At 35.8% G+C, this 17,582-nt stretch overlaps 2 protein-coding genes across 3 annotated transcripts in view; one reads left to right on the top strand and one right to left on the bottom strand.

Annotated features, from left to right (window-relative positions):
- Positions 1–6,861: 6,861 nt before the first annotated feature.
- On the bottom strand, positions 6,862–17,219 carry LOC138335627 (dehydrodolichyl diphosphate synthase complex subunit DHDDS-like). Its single transcript, XM_069284795.1, has 8 exons — positions 17,120–17,219; positions 15,193–15,392; positions 13,584–13,726; positions 12,876–12,992; positions 11,400–11,501; positions 10,976–11,090; positions 10,709–10,816; positions 6,862–9,281 (listed from the first exon to the last, which is right to left on the bottom strand). Exons 2-8 carry the CDS (start codon positions 15,376–15,378, stop codon positions 9,027–9,029), a joined length of 1,026 nt encoding a protein of 341 aa, XP_069140896.1. The 5' UTR covers positions 15,379–15,392; positions 17,120–17,219; the 3' UTR covers positions 6,862–9,026.
- A 192-nt stretch (positions 17,220–17,411) lies between these two features.
- LOC138335601 (PH-interacting protein-like) overlaps positions 17,412–17,582 on the top strand; it is a 31,281-nt gene continuing 31,110 nt past the window's right edge. For both annotated transcript variants that reach the window (XM_069284783.1, XM_069284776.1), the window contains exon 1: positions 17,412–17,577. In XM_069284783.1, the coding sequence (XP_069140884.1) occupies positions 17,529–17,577 (49 nt within the window). In that variant the 5' untranslated portion in view covers positions 17,412–17,528. The remainder of the gene's footprint in view (positions 17,578–17,582) is intronic.

Here is a 17,582-nt window from a genome sequence, read left to right as displayed (position 1 = left end):
CCGTAGGTATGAGAGAAAATAATATCTATCTATGATTGGTGTTGTTTTCTTCTTTATAATCTTGTTCTGGGTTTTGGATGTTTTGAAATTGAACTGCACTATTTAACGGATCTGGAGGATTCGCCGGTGATGTATGATTTCAAGAAGCGACTAAACGAAAACATTAATAAAGATAAAAGAAAAAAATAATGAACCATGGTCATTTCGAGAAGAGTCATCTGCAACATTTTCAGAAATAACAACAGACATGTACATAATACTATAATTAAGAATTCCTTATACAAACGTCGTTATTTTAAGTGAACTCCAAAGATATAACCATGAATCGTGCGTACGTGCAATGGAAACTTTTCATAACTTTAGCTTGTCAATTACGCAGTAAAACCGTTCAAGTGAAAAAACAAGAGGCCCAGAGGGCCTGTATCGCTCACCTGGTTTGTAATGCCAAGTAATGTTCTGAATATAAGTTCATTGTTTCTTTTCTGAAGGAATTTGGATATTTACTTCTAATTCCCCTATTGGGCCCCACTCTTTCTGCTCCAGGGGGTCAAAGCCAAAATTTATACGAATTCTGTTAACCCCAAGGATGTTTTTGGCCAAATTTGGTTACAATCCATGCAGAACTCTAGAACAAGTAGCAATTTTTAGGATTTACCTCTATTTCCCTTATTGGGCCCCGCCCTTCCTGCCCCCGGGGGGTCTGAGCCAAAATTTATACGAATTCTGTTAACCCCAAGGATGTTTTTGGCCAAATTTGATTACAATCCAGGCAGAACTCTAGAACAAGTAGCAATTTTTAGGATTTACCTCTATTTCCCTTATTGGGCCCCGCCCTTCCTGCCCCCGGGGGGGTCTGAGCCATAATTTATACAAGTTCTGTTCCCCTTCCCACAACGATGTTTCTCGCCAAATTTGGTTACAAATCCATGCAGAACTCTAGGACAAGTAGCGATTTTTAGGATTTACCTCTATTACCCCCCGCCCCTCCTGCCCCCGGGGGGTCTGAGCCAAAATTTATACGAATTCTGTTAACCCCAAGGATGTTTTTGGCCAAATTTGATTACAATCCAGGCAGAACTCTAGAACAAGTAGCAATTTTTAGGATTTACCTCTATTTCCCTTATTGGGCCCCGCCCTTCCTGCCCCCGGGGGGTCTGAGCCAAAATTTATACAAGTTCTGTTCCCCTTTCCCCAAGGATGTTTCTGGCCAAATTTGGTTACAATCCATGCAGAACTCTAGGACAAGTAGCAATTTATAGGATTTACCTCTATTTCCCCTATTGGGCCCCGCCCCTCCTGCCCCCGGGGGGTCAGAGCCAAAATTTATACTTGTTCTGTTCCCCTTCCCCAAGGATGTTTCTGGCCAAATTTGGTTACAATCCATGCAGAACTCTAGGACAAGTAGCAATTTATAGGATTTACCTCTATTACCCCTATTGGGCCCCGCCCCTCCTGCCCACGGGGGGTCAACGCCAAAATTTATACATGTTCTGTTCCCCTTCTGTCAAGGATGTTTGTGGCCAAATTTGGTTACAATCCATGCAGAACTCTAGGACAAGTAGCGATTTAAAGGATTTACCTCTATTTCCCCTATTGGGCCCCACCCCTCTTGCCCCCGGGGGTCAGAGCCAAAATTTATACAAGTTCTGTTCCCCTTTCCCCAAGGATGTTTCTGGCCAAATTTGGTTACAATCCATGCAGAACTCTAGGACAAGTAGCAATTTATAGGATTTACCTCTATTACCCCTATTGGGCCCCGCCCCTCCTGCTCCCGGGGGGTCAGAGCCAAAATTTATACTTGTTCTGTTCCCCTTCCCCAAGGATGTTTCTGGCCAAATTTGGTTACAATCCATGCAGAACTCTAGGACAAGTAGCAATTTATAGGATTTACCTCTATTACCCCTATTGGGCCCCGCCCCTCCTGCCCACGGGGGGTCAACGCCAAAATTTATACATGTTCTGTTCCCCTTCTGTCAAGGATGTTTGTGGCCAAATTTGGTTACAATCCATGCAGAACTCTAGGACAAGTAGCGATTTAAAGGATTTACCTCTATTTCCCCTATTGGGCCCCACCCCTCTTGCCCCCGGGGGTCAGAGCCAAAATTTATACAAGTTCTGTTCCCCTTCCCCCAAGGATGTTTCTGGCCAAATTTGGTTACAATCCACGCAGAACTCTAGGACAAGTAGCGATTTATATGTTTTACCTCTATTACCCCTATTAGGCCCCGCCCCTCCTGCCCCCGGGGGAGTCAGAGCCAAAATTTATACAAGTTCCGTTCCCCTTCCCCCAAGGATGTTTCTGGCCAAATTTGGTTAAAATCCATCCAGAACTCTATGACTAGTAGCGATTTAAAGGAAATGTTGACGGACGGACGACGGGCCAGGTGAGCTAAAAATGATCAGTCGACTTTCATGGTTGTAAATCCACCAATTATCGAATACATTTGTATACGAATAATCACATCCGAAGGTAAAAGGTCTCTATGGCATTGAAATTCACCCGTGTCTTCAACACAAAGGAAGTCGTAGTTCCTTCCATATACATGTATTGAGAAATATAATCTAGAAAAATCCAAAAATGATTTGACGTTTAAAAAAAGATTCGTTCTTTTGTAAGACTTCTATTAAAAAAAGACTTGCATATGTGCATTGAATTATATGTATTTAAATACCCGTATACAATTACAATCGTATATACAATCACATTGATTGTGGTGTCCAATAGAATTATTTTTAGACTGATTGCATGAGTACTATGATTACACACTGTGTTACCTGGAAAACAGGATGTAAAATACATGTGCGACCAGACTATCATCAAAAATTTACCCACTACATAGCTACCATATACAAAGTAAGCTAGAAGTGTGCCTCATGGCCGCCCAGGTTTTACGGAGCTACGATCCAATGCGATATTACGTTAATAATGTCTCAGAATTCAATCCAGCGATTGTGAAAGCATACAGGGATAAAGACTCGGCGAAAATCAAGACCATCCTCGAAGACGGGTTCAAGACGGACTTCGATGTTTTTATATGTGTAAACAAAGGCTGGCATGCATTTGTTTTATGTGCAGCCAACAAGGTTGAAGGGGAACCGTTTGCGGACATGTTGTCTGAAAACCCATTTGACATCCCTGGTCTACTGATGGTGAGTGAGATAGAGTTGTGTTTCGAAAACGAGGAACTTGGGACATACAAAATCCGCAATAAAATGGATTTGTTTAAAAATACTGTCAATAAGATTACGAAGTCGTATTACATCGGGAAATATACCGACGTGAATATCAAGGCTTTTGAGTTTGCAGCATTAAGAGCAGCACCTCACAGATATGACGTGATACTGAACGACTGTGTTGAATTTGCCAAAGAGTTCTGCGTCCAAATGTTGGCTTACTGTAGCAACTTCAGGAATTTAGAGGAAGATGTGCATACCCGTATCGCCAAGGCAACTGCCTCAGGACTCAGTGTAGAACAGCTTTCTAGGCGGATCAGGAGCTCGGGATGGATAGCGAACACCTTTCTAGGAGGAGGTGAGGTGACCACCTTTTTCGCCAGCACTGGACAGGGAACTACGCCTGGTCTAGTGTTTCTGATGATTTATACAGCGTTTGTTGCAGTTATTGTGTCTAGTATGACATTCTATTTCATGAAATAAAAACATATGCTTTGATGTTGGCTTCCTTGGGATTTTGAATAAAATGAAATCAGAGCGTTCCAAGCGTAATTATCGATCCGATAGAAATCAATCTCATTTCAAGGATGTCAATACATTGATTTACTTTTTCAAAACATTTGCGTATGTGAAAGAGGGCTAGCGATTAATTTATTGACATATCATTCACAAAATGTATTTTTGGATTTAAATGAAATAAAATGACGTTATTTTTAAAATGTATTTCACGGTTTGATAATGTTTTCTTTGACATATTAAACAACTTTCAAAATAGCACAGCCGGTGAATTCTGTACAGATTTGTACCATTTCTATACTATCGAAAACATATGTATATATCTAATCATCATGCAGTCACGAAATTATGTAGTTTTATGCATAATGGATAAATAATGAGCATGGCTTTCAAGTCTGCTGGAAATCCCACTCTAAGTTTGATCGTTACGCGTCTGTCGACATCTACACACATGCATGTGCAGTTCAACAGACATGTACGCGTGTAATAACATACCATTGCTCTCCCAATGCATCGTTTTACGGAATTACATGGTTCTATAAATAGATACTCATTGGTCCTAACAAAGTCTGATATACACGTCATACATATCTCATTTTCGGCTTTGACATGTATAAATCGTGGGAGAGAAATTCACTATCGTTCTCAATGGTCACCCAGGTGTTACGGAGCTATGATCCGATGCGATACTATGTCAATAATGTGTCGGAATTCGATCAAGAAATCTTGGAAGCATACCAGAGTAATAACGCATCCAAAATGAAGGCCATTCTCGAAGACGGGATCAAAACGGACTTTGATGTTTTTATATGTGTTAACAAAGGCTGGCATGCGTTTGTTTTATGTGCAGCAAATAAAGTTGCAGGAAAACCATTAGCGGACATGCTGTCTAAAGACCCATTTGACATCCCTGGTCTACTGATGGTGAGTGAGATAGAGCTGCGAAATGAAGAACAGGGGACATACAAAATCACTAATGAAACACCCTTGTTTGATAATATTGTCCATAAAATCGCCAAATCACATTTTATTGTGAGGTAAACGGATGTGAATCTCAAAGCTTTTGAGTTTGCAGCATTGAAAGCAGCACCGCAAAGATATGACGTGATTCTAAATGATTGTGTCAAATTCGCCAAAAAATTCTGCGTCCATTTGTTGTCCTACTGCAGCAATGCCAGGGATTTGGAGGCAGAGGTTAACCGAAGTATTGGCCAGGCCACAACTTCAGGTCTCAACGTGGAACAGCTGTCTAGGCAGGTTAGGAGCTCGGATGGATCGGTCATACATTTCTAGGAGGAGGTGAGGTGACAACTTTCTTCACAAATAACGGTCGGGGAGGAGCACTAGTGTTTCTGATGGCTTACACAGTGTTTATTGCAGTTGTTGTATCCAGTTTGACAGCATATTTCATGAAATCATATTAATTGTGTATTTTCATCGACATTCTTAGGCAAAGACAGGATCTTTAAAAGGAATGCACATATGCAAACTGCGTGCCCAGTACATGATACACGCGTTCACGACAAGATGCCCAAGGGCCTTAACGGTCATCTGACCACCTTGAAAACTGTCGTAAAGGAAATTAATTAGATATGGTGTCATGATGGCCATCTCCAATTTGGGATCAACCCGAAACACTTTTCAAAAGCATATCTGGGTCATATCAAGCAAATTTCAGCCAAATCGCACTAGTTCGAAGTTCAAAATGTGTTTTCAAAATGGCTGCTGTGGCGGCCATCTTGGATTATTGATTGACGCGAAAAATAATTTGTCGGGGCCATGTCAGGATCATCTTATTTACTGCCAGGATTAGTTAAGGCTAAAATAACCCCAGCAGTTAATGATAAGTTCCTAACCAAATAGGAGGTGAACGATGTGGTGAAGGAAAGCCAAGGACCACTCGTCAAATTAATTTTGAGACTAAATTGCAGATGATATTTAGTATGATCTAATATAACTGTCTGGGGTAATTTGTCCCGTCACAACTCTGCAACATTCAATAGCTGTCAAATTAAACTCCAAATACTACCAGACCAACTTATACCACCATACGTGATACCACGCTGAATATGACGAACTGGTTGTATCTGCTGTCTGGGGTAATTTGTCCCGCCACAGCTCTGCAACAATTAATTCAGCACGAATAATCTGGGGATTACTGCATCCCCTTTTAATATGTTAAGTGACATTATTTAAACCAAGCATGAACTATGTGTAATGTTGTATATATGAACTACAGGGGCGACTGAAAGCCGTCTCAAACTACAAAATTTTTATAGTGAATGAGAACTGTGAATATGTTCTTAAGATTGAGGAGATTGACAATTAAATTACGTTTGGCATGGAACCATGCAAGTCAAAATATATAAATGCTACCAGTACTTGTGTAAATAGACTGTACAGTTTGTGTTTTTAATGCTATGCGTAACCGGAAGTGAAGTGACAGTTGAAACTGTAACCAGTAATTAAATGACCACGATGGATCTTAATTCACAAGCTAGAACTAGCTTACAGCGATCCGATCACAGCGATTCAGCGATAACATAATACATGTACATATCAATGAACATGGCTTATTAATTCTTGTTAAATGTGTTCAACGGACTCTTTACAGATTCAATGCTAAAAACATTATATATTTGCATCTGATTAAGTGAACATTATCAGGTTTTGTAATCCTGATAATCTTAAGTTAATATATACCATATTTACTATAATTAGTGTCACTCCCCACTATTGAAAATGTTGAAGCTTTTTAATGCCTCAATTACATGGATTAAATGTTATATAACTTTGTGATATTAACATCTGTTGTTGTATCCCATATAATTTTACATGAAATTCATGTTATAAGCATGTCTATTAACTTTCACATGTAGACATAATAATGTATCTCAAAGGAAAGAATGCATATGCATTTTTACTGTGACAGATTAATGTGCCATGAATACGGAAAGAGTTATTATATGGTTGATGTCTGAAAAGAGTTTTTCATCCACAACTTTAATATATTTTAGTTTCCTATTGAACTCCCCTTATGTTACAACTTTTTAAACACCCTGTGCACTAATTACGGCAAATATGGTACAGGTATTTTGACATTTCCTTCTAGATGTCTATACAGTCATGCTATTAGGAACTTATGCTGTTGTGGAAAGAGCAAAAATCCAATTATTTAATTTAATGTTTTATTTGTAATCCATCCATCACTATGGGTCAACAGAATTAAAATAAATTAAAATATTCTAAATAAAATGAGAAATTGCTTCTTTTAAAACAAGTACACCATTCAGTCATGCACACAAGCCTATAACATCTGTCATGGCACTTTCTATCAAACTGTTGCGTGCTTTAATTGAGACTAAAATTGCACATTTATGAATTTAGCAAATATACTTCCACTTTGAAATTACTGTTTTATCAATTAACAAATTAATATATAACTATTAATTTATATCATGACAGTAGCCAGGATTAATAACAATAAAATGAAATAAAACCAGAGAAATGTCTTTTCATTTTACATATTCAGTATAGTAATCTGTCAATTAATCTTTCTTTTAGTTGTTAACTTAGACATTAAAGACTCAAAACATTTCTTTGTGCCTAACCTAGAAATATAAAGATAATTCCTCAAGTCAAAGTTCAATGAAAATAAAAATTAGTCAAATTAAGAGTCTAGAAAGAAAACATTCATGAAATAACAGAATAAAGATGTCTAACTTTCTGCGTCGTATTAATATAGCAGAATTATTCATTTTTCTCGCAGAATATAAATAACACTTACAGAATTGCTTTTTGTAGTAATACAAGTACACCATTGAATAGTGTAACAGACTCAAAACTTTAAGGTAACATTTTTAGTGACAGACATTAATGTTCAACAAAAACAAATCATATGCTTAACAAAATGAAGCAAGAACTAAAAGAAATAGATTCAATAGAACCGAACAAATAGAAGTATAATTCTTTATCCAACTTTGCCTATACAACAAAGTTTTGTGATTAAAGTTTTACATACCAAAGATGAAAAATGTTCAGAATGATTTTATCAAATTAACACTTGCAATAAAGTTTTAAATTAATTCACATGTACAATTCATAACTGAAATTTTAACAATTCATGTATTTTACCCCAAGATACCAAAATGTACATACAGTCAAACCTCGATGTATCGAAGTTCAAGGGACCGTCAGAAAAACTTCGAAACATCGAGACTTCGAATTATTCGTGGTTGAAATTAAACAGATGTTTTTTTTTTACCATGACCAACTGTGGTAGTTGTGTACATGTCGTCTCCGTTCTGTAAACTTTATAATCATTGTACCACAAGCAAAACAAAATAAAAACAAGTATGCATTTAATCACATGTATTGCTATCGTTAGCAATACATACATATATTATAAACAAGACTTACATGTACTAGGCCTAACCCATGTACAAGTGTTCATTTGGTGACTATTTAAGCGATGGTAAATATTACGGAATGAATATAGAAACGAAAACACATGTGTACGTTGTAAAAACGAAACTAAAAAGGAGGAACCGAAAGCACTACAACACCTACAAAATACTTCGATTTAGAATGATCGATTTGCTCCAGTATTTATGCCAAAGTTGTGCAATGTAACAGTTTTGAGTATGAGTTACTCATAATGTGGCTCGCTATCTACCGTTCCGTAAATTCTACAAACTGCTTCCAATGGCGGCGGCGAACATAAAAAACGACTAACTGTATATTCGCCGTACTAATGATTTAATAACGCAGCTTGTAAAAACAAAGCACCGGGTATCGGCCTGATTAATGATATTAATTATCTTGATGATATCAAGCTAGCAACATAAGCTGTCATAATCCCTATTGTCCGGCGAAGGGCCGTCGCGAGACAGCAAGGTGTGACAGCATGCCGCGGGGTATCGGCGAACACCTGATCTGTACAGGTAAATTTTTATTCGAATCATCGAGTGTCAGTTACCTATGATTCTATAATAAATGGTCCAAGAAAAAAGTTCGATACATCGAGAACTTCGATTCATAAAACTTCGATTCATACATGGGTTAGTTAGTAATGTTATATAGTGAAGAAATTCGGGACCAGACAAAAAGTTCGATACAACGAGAAATTCGATTCATCGAAGTTCGAATCATCGAGGTTTGACTGTATTTAAGTTTGATATTCGTTAATTGCTATTATGGTATGTGTTTACAGGTTTTAACACAATCTGGTAACTAAAGCACCAAAACTAGGCTATGACCCAAATGTTGAAACTCTCCTCAACTATTGTCAAACACAGACAACAGACATACCTGATCAAAACCTTACAGATACTGCATCAATTTGCTGTGAATGTTGGTTTCTGATGTAGCATATTTTGGAAAAATTCTTCCTGTTTGTGGTCGAGGTGTTGTAGAAATTTGTGAATGCGAGCCTCTCTGTCCTGAGCATATTGTTGTACCCTACACTGTATACTAACAAGGTCCTCACTTTTATCCAAGCTTTTCTGTTCTTTCATTTCCTTCAACACACTCTCATAATCACTTTCCCTCTGTCGCCTCTCTTTCTCCGAATCATTCTTCTCCTTGGCATCCTAAAATGGAAGAAAATATTTCAGATTAAGAATATGTTTACCAATAAGTTCTTCAGATTAAGAATATGTTTACCAATAAGTTCATCAGATTAAGAATATGTTTACCAATAAGTTCTTCAGATTAAGAATATGTTAACCAATAAGTTCTTCAGATTAAGAATATGTTTACCAATAAGTTCTTCAGATTAAGAATATGTTTACCAATAAGTTCTTCAGATTAAGAATATGTTTACCAATAAGTTCTTCAGATTAAGAATATGTTTACCAATAAGTTCTTCAGATTAAGAATATGTTTACCAATAAGTTCTTCAGATTAAGAATATGTTTACCAATAAGTTCTTCAGATTAAGTATATGTTTACCAATAAGTTCTTCACAATTTGAAATGAAACGTTTTCATATTTCTAACCAGCACTATTTTTTAACTAACTTCAAAAATTCCCCTGTGTGAAAAAGTAAGATAGAAACACCAATGCTTTATGACTGTATATAATATTCAGGCTAATCTGAACAGAATTTACCCAATTCAAAGTATCCTCTGGCAATAAGCATGTCCTGGAATTTTACAATCATTAGGCAGATTAATCTGATCCAATGCATTTTGTTGAAATCACAGTGTTAAATAGATACAAATGAATGGAAAGACCACAGAACATTGATAAAGGCCAGACAGAGATATAAAACAGGACAGGTCACTGAGGCATGTGAAACCGCACACACATAATGGTATATATTTATCTACAACAGCATTATTTAATTAGATGCATAAAAACAGTCCTGTGATGGTGGAAAATACCTCTAAAACAACTGGAATATCATCACATTCTACAGAGTAGGAGAGAAAAGCAATCAAATGTAAGTTTACTAAGTAGACATGGATTTCTTTTAACCATGGGCATGATATCGCATCCTAGGGTAAAGACAAGCAACGGATTATCTTTACAAATGCTCAACAACTGTATGAACTAATGGTAACAATAGTATTTCGTCTTTGCATATTACAGAGTTAGCTCCCTTGTGGGCAGGTATCGATTGTGACTTCATTATTTTGTGAGCGCAATTCACGCCGTTTTCTCCGAAACATATTATGTTACACGCGCAAACACATGACGTCACAATTAATACCTACCTGCAAGTGCAGATAACTCTGTAATATGCAAATTCGGAATAACCTAACAAGGTTGGTGAAAGCATCAAGGTCACACCATCCATGTTTGCAATGCAAACTCATCAATATTATTAGAGCCAAAATGTAATGCACATAACAGATTTTGGCTGGTCATCGTTCAGTAAGCCTTGTGCAGCTAGCCTTAGTCTCCTTTGGATAAAGATATCATTGATTTCTTGACAGAACTATGCAAGTTATTAATATGAATACATTATTTATACATAAAACATAAAAGTGAAACAAATACATGTAGCTATTACCTTGAGAGCCTGATAATTCTTTTGGTAATGCAGAATTCCTGAATACAGATGCCATACACTGAACTCAGGCCACAATACACTCACAAAGGCAAGACAACTGTATGCTGTCTGTAAATAGACAAAATATCATAATAGTATTTTAGTTTATTATGAAAATGGAAATACACAAATGCAATGATACACATAATTTTTACTTACAATTTCACTTAAAATCCTTATTAAAATGAATATAAACAAGTTAACTTTTGGTATTGGAGGTCATCATACCTGCCACAACAGAAAGTCACTGAGACGCACCTCTCCTGAGGTTCGGATGAGGAGATCTGGATCTTTTGACTTCCTTGTATATAAACATTTATCAAGGAGGTCTTCAGAGATATCACTGTGTTAGAAAGAATCAGGTAAATTTTTGCATGTCATGAGAAACTCTTGTAAAAAGACACCTTAAAACTAGGTACACAAAAAAGTTGAATCCTTAAATATGAAGCTGAATCATATCCTTTTTAAAAGCCAACTTTGACCATCCACTGAGTCTTACGACATAAAGAATTATTGTTCCCTGAAGTTTTATTGTGACCTGTCTATTATTTTAACACTATACAATATTCAGTCTGGTATAGAGTATCATAAAATGTATGTATCTGATACTTATGTAACAGTATCTATAACAATCTATACAATGAAGATCTACCTGGTTTTTAGGAGCCCCATTGAAACTCCCTCAGCCAGCTCTCGCATCCCCTCACAGATCTCGTCTCTCGATGTATATGAGAAGCATACATTCAGTATTGCCCTGTATACAAGAAATCACACAAATCTATTTATACAACAACCTAACAAGAATAATGAACGAAATAGACTTGTCTGTTGTAGCTGGATTGTGACTAGCCCATATCCTCCATTATCATTATCAAAGACACTGTTTACCTACCCGTAAATAACGAATTTCAAAATGAAACTTTATCATTTATCCAACCATAAGTGTATGAAACAGTAAAGGAATATCAAACACGTTGTCAACACTACTAAATCACTTTTAGCTATTTCTGTAACACATGATAATATCTGCCTGTAACTAAGAGTTATCTCCCTTCATCCATCACAGTGTAGTATAAGACACTTCACTAGTAAATTCATAGATCTCTGTTACTTTGTAATTTGTATAAGTACTCTTCTATTTTGCTTTATATATAAGAAGTTCATATCCTGATGGAAGTTTAAGTTGTATAAAACAAGAAATCTATAACTGTGGTTACTTGCAAAACATAGCATGTGCATACCCCATGTTGTGTTTTCACATGCTAAGCATGTGTGTTGCTATAATTAGAATATACCTGCACCAGTATATACAGCTATAGCTATTACATACATTTTATTTCTGCAAGAGTTATTCTTCTTTCACATGTTTCTAAAAATGTTTATCTGCTTTTCGGTTTTTCCTAAAAAATATCAACATAACAAAAAATATTTGTGAAGACTAAAACCAAAATGTTGGATATTATTTACATATAGTTTTCAACAAAATTTTCAGTTAGTAAACCCAAAGAAGAAATATTTTTTTGAAGTATTTGAGTGACTATGTTAATTGTCCTGACACTCCTGTCATGTACAGACTGAACTGAAGGGTATATATAGATGCTAGATTCCCACTACGGCTGGGAGGTACGATGCTGTTGGATGAAGTTCTCATTGCCCTGTTTCATTTGGTGTGTTACTACCACAGTTTCAATAGTTCTTAGTCTCCAATGGTGAACCTGGACCTCCCTTTTGCTTCTTGATAACCCCTACTTAGTAGCCATCATTTCACTGAGACAAGCCCCTTCCTTACTTCCAATGGTGATTACACCTGGACCTATACCTCACTTTTGCTTTTTTAACTCACAGCTCATTACCATTTCAGGGGCAGGGGTGAGCAGAAATATATTTCATTAGCGACACCATATTTTAAAAAAGGTAAACTCATCCCTTGTGTCCCCTGGAATGAACATGAATCCTTCTTTTTTCGCATTATTTGATACTGATATCTTGAAAACCATGTTTGTTTTTAAAATGCCGTTTAGGGTTTTACAAAAGACTGATATATCTCAACAGTCAATTCAGTACAGCTATTCACATAGACGTAAATCAAATAACAAAACTAATTGATTATATGAGAGAAGTTTCCTACCTGGTGTTATGTTTGGAGAATTCTACAGCATCTGCTACCACCTGTTGTATATCGGGAGGAAGTAAGGACAGATTACCTAGTACCCTCACACAAACCTCATGCTTCTGGATCAGCTCTCTGTCAACATGTAAAAAAATCATTATTCTCTAAATGTATGTTGGCTTGTTACTATAAGGCAATTGATCAAGCTTTCACTTAGCTGATACTGAGTGGAATATAAATAACTTTGCATCTGGTGCATAGTCTAGCTTTCATGAAACAGACCTTAAAATGATAAAAATTGTTGTCATAACTATATCTCCCATTCACATCCTGCTCAGAAAATGTTGTAAGAAAGTATTTGGAGTTAAGAAAATCATGACAGATAACTGTCCTACATATGACTAAAAATAGCAACCTACATATCTAATATTTTCCATTAATTTCTGTAGGTGATCCACACAAATTAGGTTGCTGTATAGTGTATCATAAAACATTTTTAAAACTTTTAAATCTACATTCATGATGTTATTTACCTTAAAAATGAACAGATGAGGGAAAGATGGGCGATAGTGAAGTAACCGCCGTTCATTTAAAGATGATGCATACAGGCATCTTTCAACAATCACCTACAGTAAAGCCTACACATAATACGAGAAACCTGAATGAGGGCCAAAATCAGTTTAAACGACAGGACATTCAACTACATATAGTTTAGATTTTCCTTACCGCTCCTGCATGAGACGAGCAAATTTCTGTCGAGCAATTTCCATCAGGCACCCGACTTCTTCCTTGGACCGTTTGAAGTTCTCAATACTGAAGGCATAAACTGTTACCTCGGTAATGCCTAAATCAAGGCACCATTCCAGAGTCTGAAAACAATGATTATTTTTACATAAGATGGATCTGCACAAACACAATGACAATTACATTGTACTACATTGTGAATCAGAAGTTTTCTATTTTGGCTACTTTTTTAGTTGTCATTGATAACCATCAGAAATACAGATAAATTATAAATTTAAATTAATTTAAAATGAACTTTTGCAATCTTGAACAAAGTTAATATTTATCAAGAATATATATGATCTTACATATATAAGATACATGTTTAGGAGAAATATAAAGTTTGTTCAAGGATGAACTCTGTGGACGAAATAAATTTGAAAAAGTTGTCCGAATTATTTCCGTGTACGTAGTCATCTCGCCCAAAGTGCACAACAAAGCTAAATGTATATGTATACTGGAACAAAAAAAAAAGTTTCTTTAGGGTTACATTGGCAAAAAAAATAGGGTTGGTCGGTCGGGAGGATTTTTTTTTCACTCTAAAATGATGGCCGGAACCGGAGTCTGAGGTCAAAATCACAACATAATATTTTTTCGTAGAAAAGTGGAAAAAAATTAGGGTCGGTCGGGTAACCCTTTTTTGGCCTTATCAATTGATGTAGCAATGTGTAGAAAATGTATTTGATCTGAAGTACACGTGGTAAAAGGTCATTCGAACATGACCCCTTATGGGATGTTTTCAGATCCTCTATTGAACGGATCTGTTTTTAACCATATTGCATGTTACTTGAAAGTAAGTAATGTCATGCCTATTCTGTCTTGGCACATTACAGAGTTATCTGCGCTTGCGGGAAGGTATTGATTGTGACGTCATGTGTTTGCGAGTGAAACATTATACTTATCAGAGAAAATGTCTTCAAAGATATGAATTTCACTCACAATATGATGTCACAATGGATACATATCTGCAAGGGAGGTAACTCTTTATAATACAAAGACAGTTAATTGGAAGAGAAATTGAAAAAATAAATGGAGCAGAGACAACTTTCTATTGGTAATAACTTACAGCATAATGTTCTAAAATATTTAAAAAGGAATATTACCGCTGTAAAAAGACTATGTGGTAAGGGCCAGATTTTGCCTAAAATTGCAAGTATGCAAATCATTTGAAAAGTATGTACTTGTTTGAAATAAATCATTTTGAGATGTTTTTTTATTATGATAATTCATAGCAACAAATCAAATACATGTATTCAGGAATTTAGCCAATCTTGAATCAACCTGCACTGATCATTTTGAAAATAATAATCAAAATAGATCATTCAAATGATCAACGAATACCATTGAACCATCTATGAGTGAATTACCAGAAAAAAATATATTCAAATTTAATCACCTCTTTTGTAAACTTTAAAAAAATGTTTTCTGTGAATATAGGAAATATTTAACCCTTATCACATATACATAACTTCTTTGTAAACTTCTTACCTTAGAATTAAAAATAGATTTTTGCAATAAAACAAAAATGTGTGGCGAGTCAAATTTAACTCACCTCTGCTAGTTTATCAAATCCTTTGAGATGTCCCTCTGCTCTCTCCATGCTGTTTTTCTTGGCAAAGCGACGGTTTCCATCCATGATAATGGCCACATGTTTGGGAACAGGACCCGTTTTGAGGATCTTGGTACAAATCTGGTGTATCCATGATTTGCTTGTCCTCTTCTCAGGAAACCATGACATGGTATCTTGTTAATCTACAAAAAAATAGAAAAATAAAAGTTGCTAACATCAAGCTCCATATTGTGTAGGGTACCACAACACCTTATAGACTTACAGTCCCCTTGTCCTAGCTATACACACTACATATACCAGCCCTTGTAATTAATATTTCAATTATGTGATGGTATTTCATTATTTATTGGTGTGCACATGTATGAAGAAAAGACAGTCACACATTTTTTACTGTGCCCCCAGTCAGAGATCTGGGTTCGATTTCTGACTGGGGGCACAGTAAAAAATGTGTGACATTTCCCAGTCAGAAATCGAACCCAGATATCTGACCGTCCTGAAAATTAAGTGATAAGCCAATGAAGCATGAAGCATTGGGCCATTTTAACTCTTATATGTATATGAGCAAGAATGGCTAAGTACTTCTTTTATACATACCGTATGCACATTAACATTGGAAACTCTAGCTAGTGGTCAAAATATGATAACAAATTACCAAAATGTCTACCCTAATCTACTCAATACTAGATATAACTAATATGCATACTCTTGTATTAAAGGCTCACTATGTTTTTGAAAAAAAAAAAAAAAAAAAAAAATTTTAAATTTTTAACTGTAAAATGAGTTTGATCATTTTTGAAAGTCCCAAAAGTCACTAGCTTTCCATTAATGCTATGCATGTCATCACTTTCATATTAAATATATACACCCAGTAAACTATAAATGTTAATATTTTTATATTATTTTTTACACGGCAATACAGTTAACTGAACATTCTCTGTTAACATAGATTATTTGTTGATTTAATATCATCTTAGGACACAGGCTTTTGACTGATTTATAGATAAACAGACATCTTTTATGTGTAATACCCAGTATTACATATATAGAAGTTAATGTACATGTATACATGTATCTATAGAGTCAAAAGTCTGTGCTTAGGCCATCAAAACAGATTTTCTGATGTTATATTAATAATTGTTGCTAAACTGATTAGATTTCGGAGAAAATTGGATGTTCTGTTAAAATCAGCATGCAATATGTTGACCAACTATTCATGTACTGGATCATCAAAACAGTATTAAACATTACCATTTAAAATACACAGATGCATAATTGAATGGTATAGACCTATCTGTACAAGACAATGTTGCATTACAGGATGAGGTAAAATTATACAATACAACATCAAAGTTCAAACACCATATACATAATATTGTAATAATGTATTATCCAACAATAATGGACAACATTGTTTTTTTTAAGATTTTGTTGAGGTTGTAATAAAGCCCATGATTACATATATGACATGTCTCTGTGTTTAATGCTGATTTAGTTAGGCTACAGCTGAATCCGTTTGTGTTCACAACTTTTCACACATAGGTGATTCACAAGGGCCAAAGGCATATTAATTTAAAGACTTATAGCACATTGGAAACATAAAATTCCACAGCTGTATAAAGATGATATGTAGGTGATTTCTTCAAAATGGAGATAGCTTAAATAAAATTCCAAAATATGTGATGAAATGATTCAAACTTTCCTCATGTGCTGATGTGAAACAGAAGTGTGTAGCCATACATTGTGTTTACATTTTGTACACAATTCCATCACATTGTATTTTACGACAAGATAAAATTCGTGTGGTGATATGTTAATCGATTGACTTATTAAGCATTCGATGTTGGTAGAAATCGCAGTTGTATCATGAATTTAAGCCTATCGATAGTGAAAACCAGGAAATTTGACACACCCGTCAAGAATCAGCTGTATTCACACACCCGCATGGCTTTCTCGCTGTACAAGTGTACGTAGTGACGTATCGCTATAGGTGATAAGGCCTAGCGCACTAGTATCCGCGTAAAAAAGTAGGGCATTTCGAATCGGACAGATTTTTTAACACTGCCTAAATTTTGCAAAATACATATTTAATGTATTCCTTTTGAGATCTTTTTTAAGCCAAATAATAAAATTTAAATGAATGTTAACTGCAACTGACACTATTCCGAAAGGTCAGTGACCTAGATATTACTCCGCTTATATTCCGCGTGAATCTGTTGCGATCGATGAACGAAAATAACACAAAAATGGCGACTCATTTCCTAACCTTTGGTTAGTTATCGTTGGATATTGAGGACTGTGGGTGAGCTAGGGAGAGGAATATGCCTAGCGAGGGTCCCTCAGACGTATCTCTTTCCACTGTTGAGTCAGGTATT

This window comes from Argopecten irradians, chromosome 1 (genome assembly GCF_041381155.1).
Source record: "Argopecten irradians isolate NY chromosome 1, Ai_NY, whole genome shotgun sequence".
NCBI classification, from domain to species: domain Eukaryota; kingdom Metazoa; phylum Mollusca; class Bivalvia; order Pectinida; family Pectinidae; genus Argopecten; species Argopecten irradians.
The sequence above is the reverse complement of the archived record's forward strand: the minus strand, read 5'-3'. Positions and strand labels throughout refer to the sequence as shown.

Bases quoted from the DNA above. Each gene is read 5' to 3' on its own strand.
- LOC138335627 (XM_069284795.1), bottom strand. From the start codon at position 15,378: ATGTCATGGTTTCCTGAGAAGAGGACAAGCAAATCATGGATACACCAG. The intron at 11,502-12,875 runs GTAGGAAACTTC...TCTTGTATACAG, and splicing joins TTCTCCAAACATAACACCAG to GGCAATACTGAATGTATGCT. The intron at 10,817-10,975 runs GTATGATGACCT...GTCTATTTACAG, and splicing joins GTGACTTTCTGTTGTGGCAG to ACAGCATACAGTTGTCTTGC.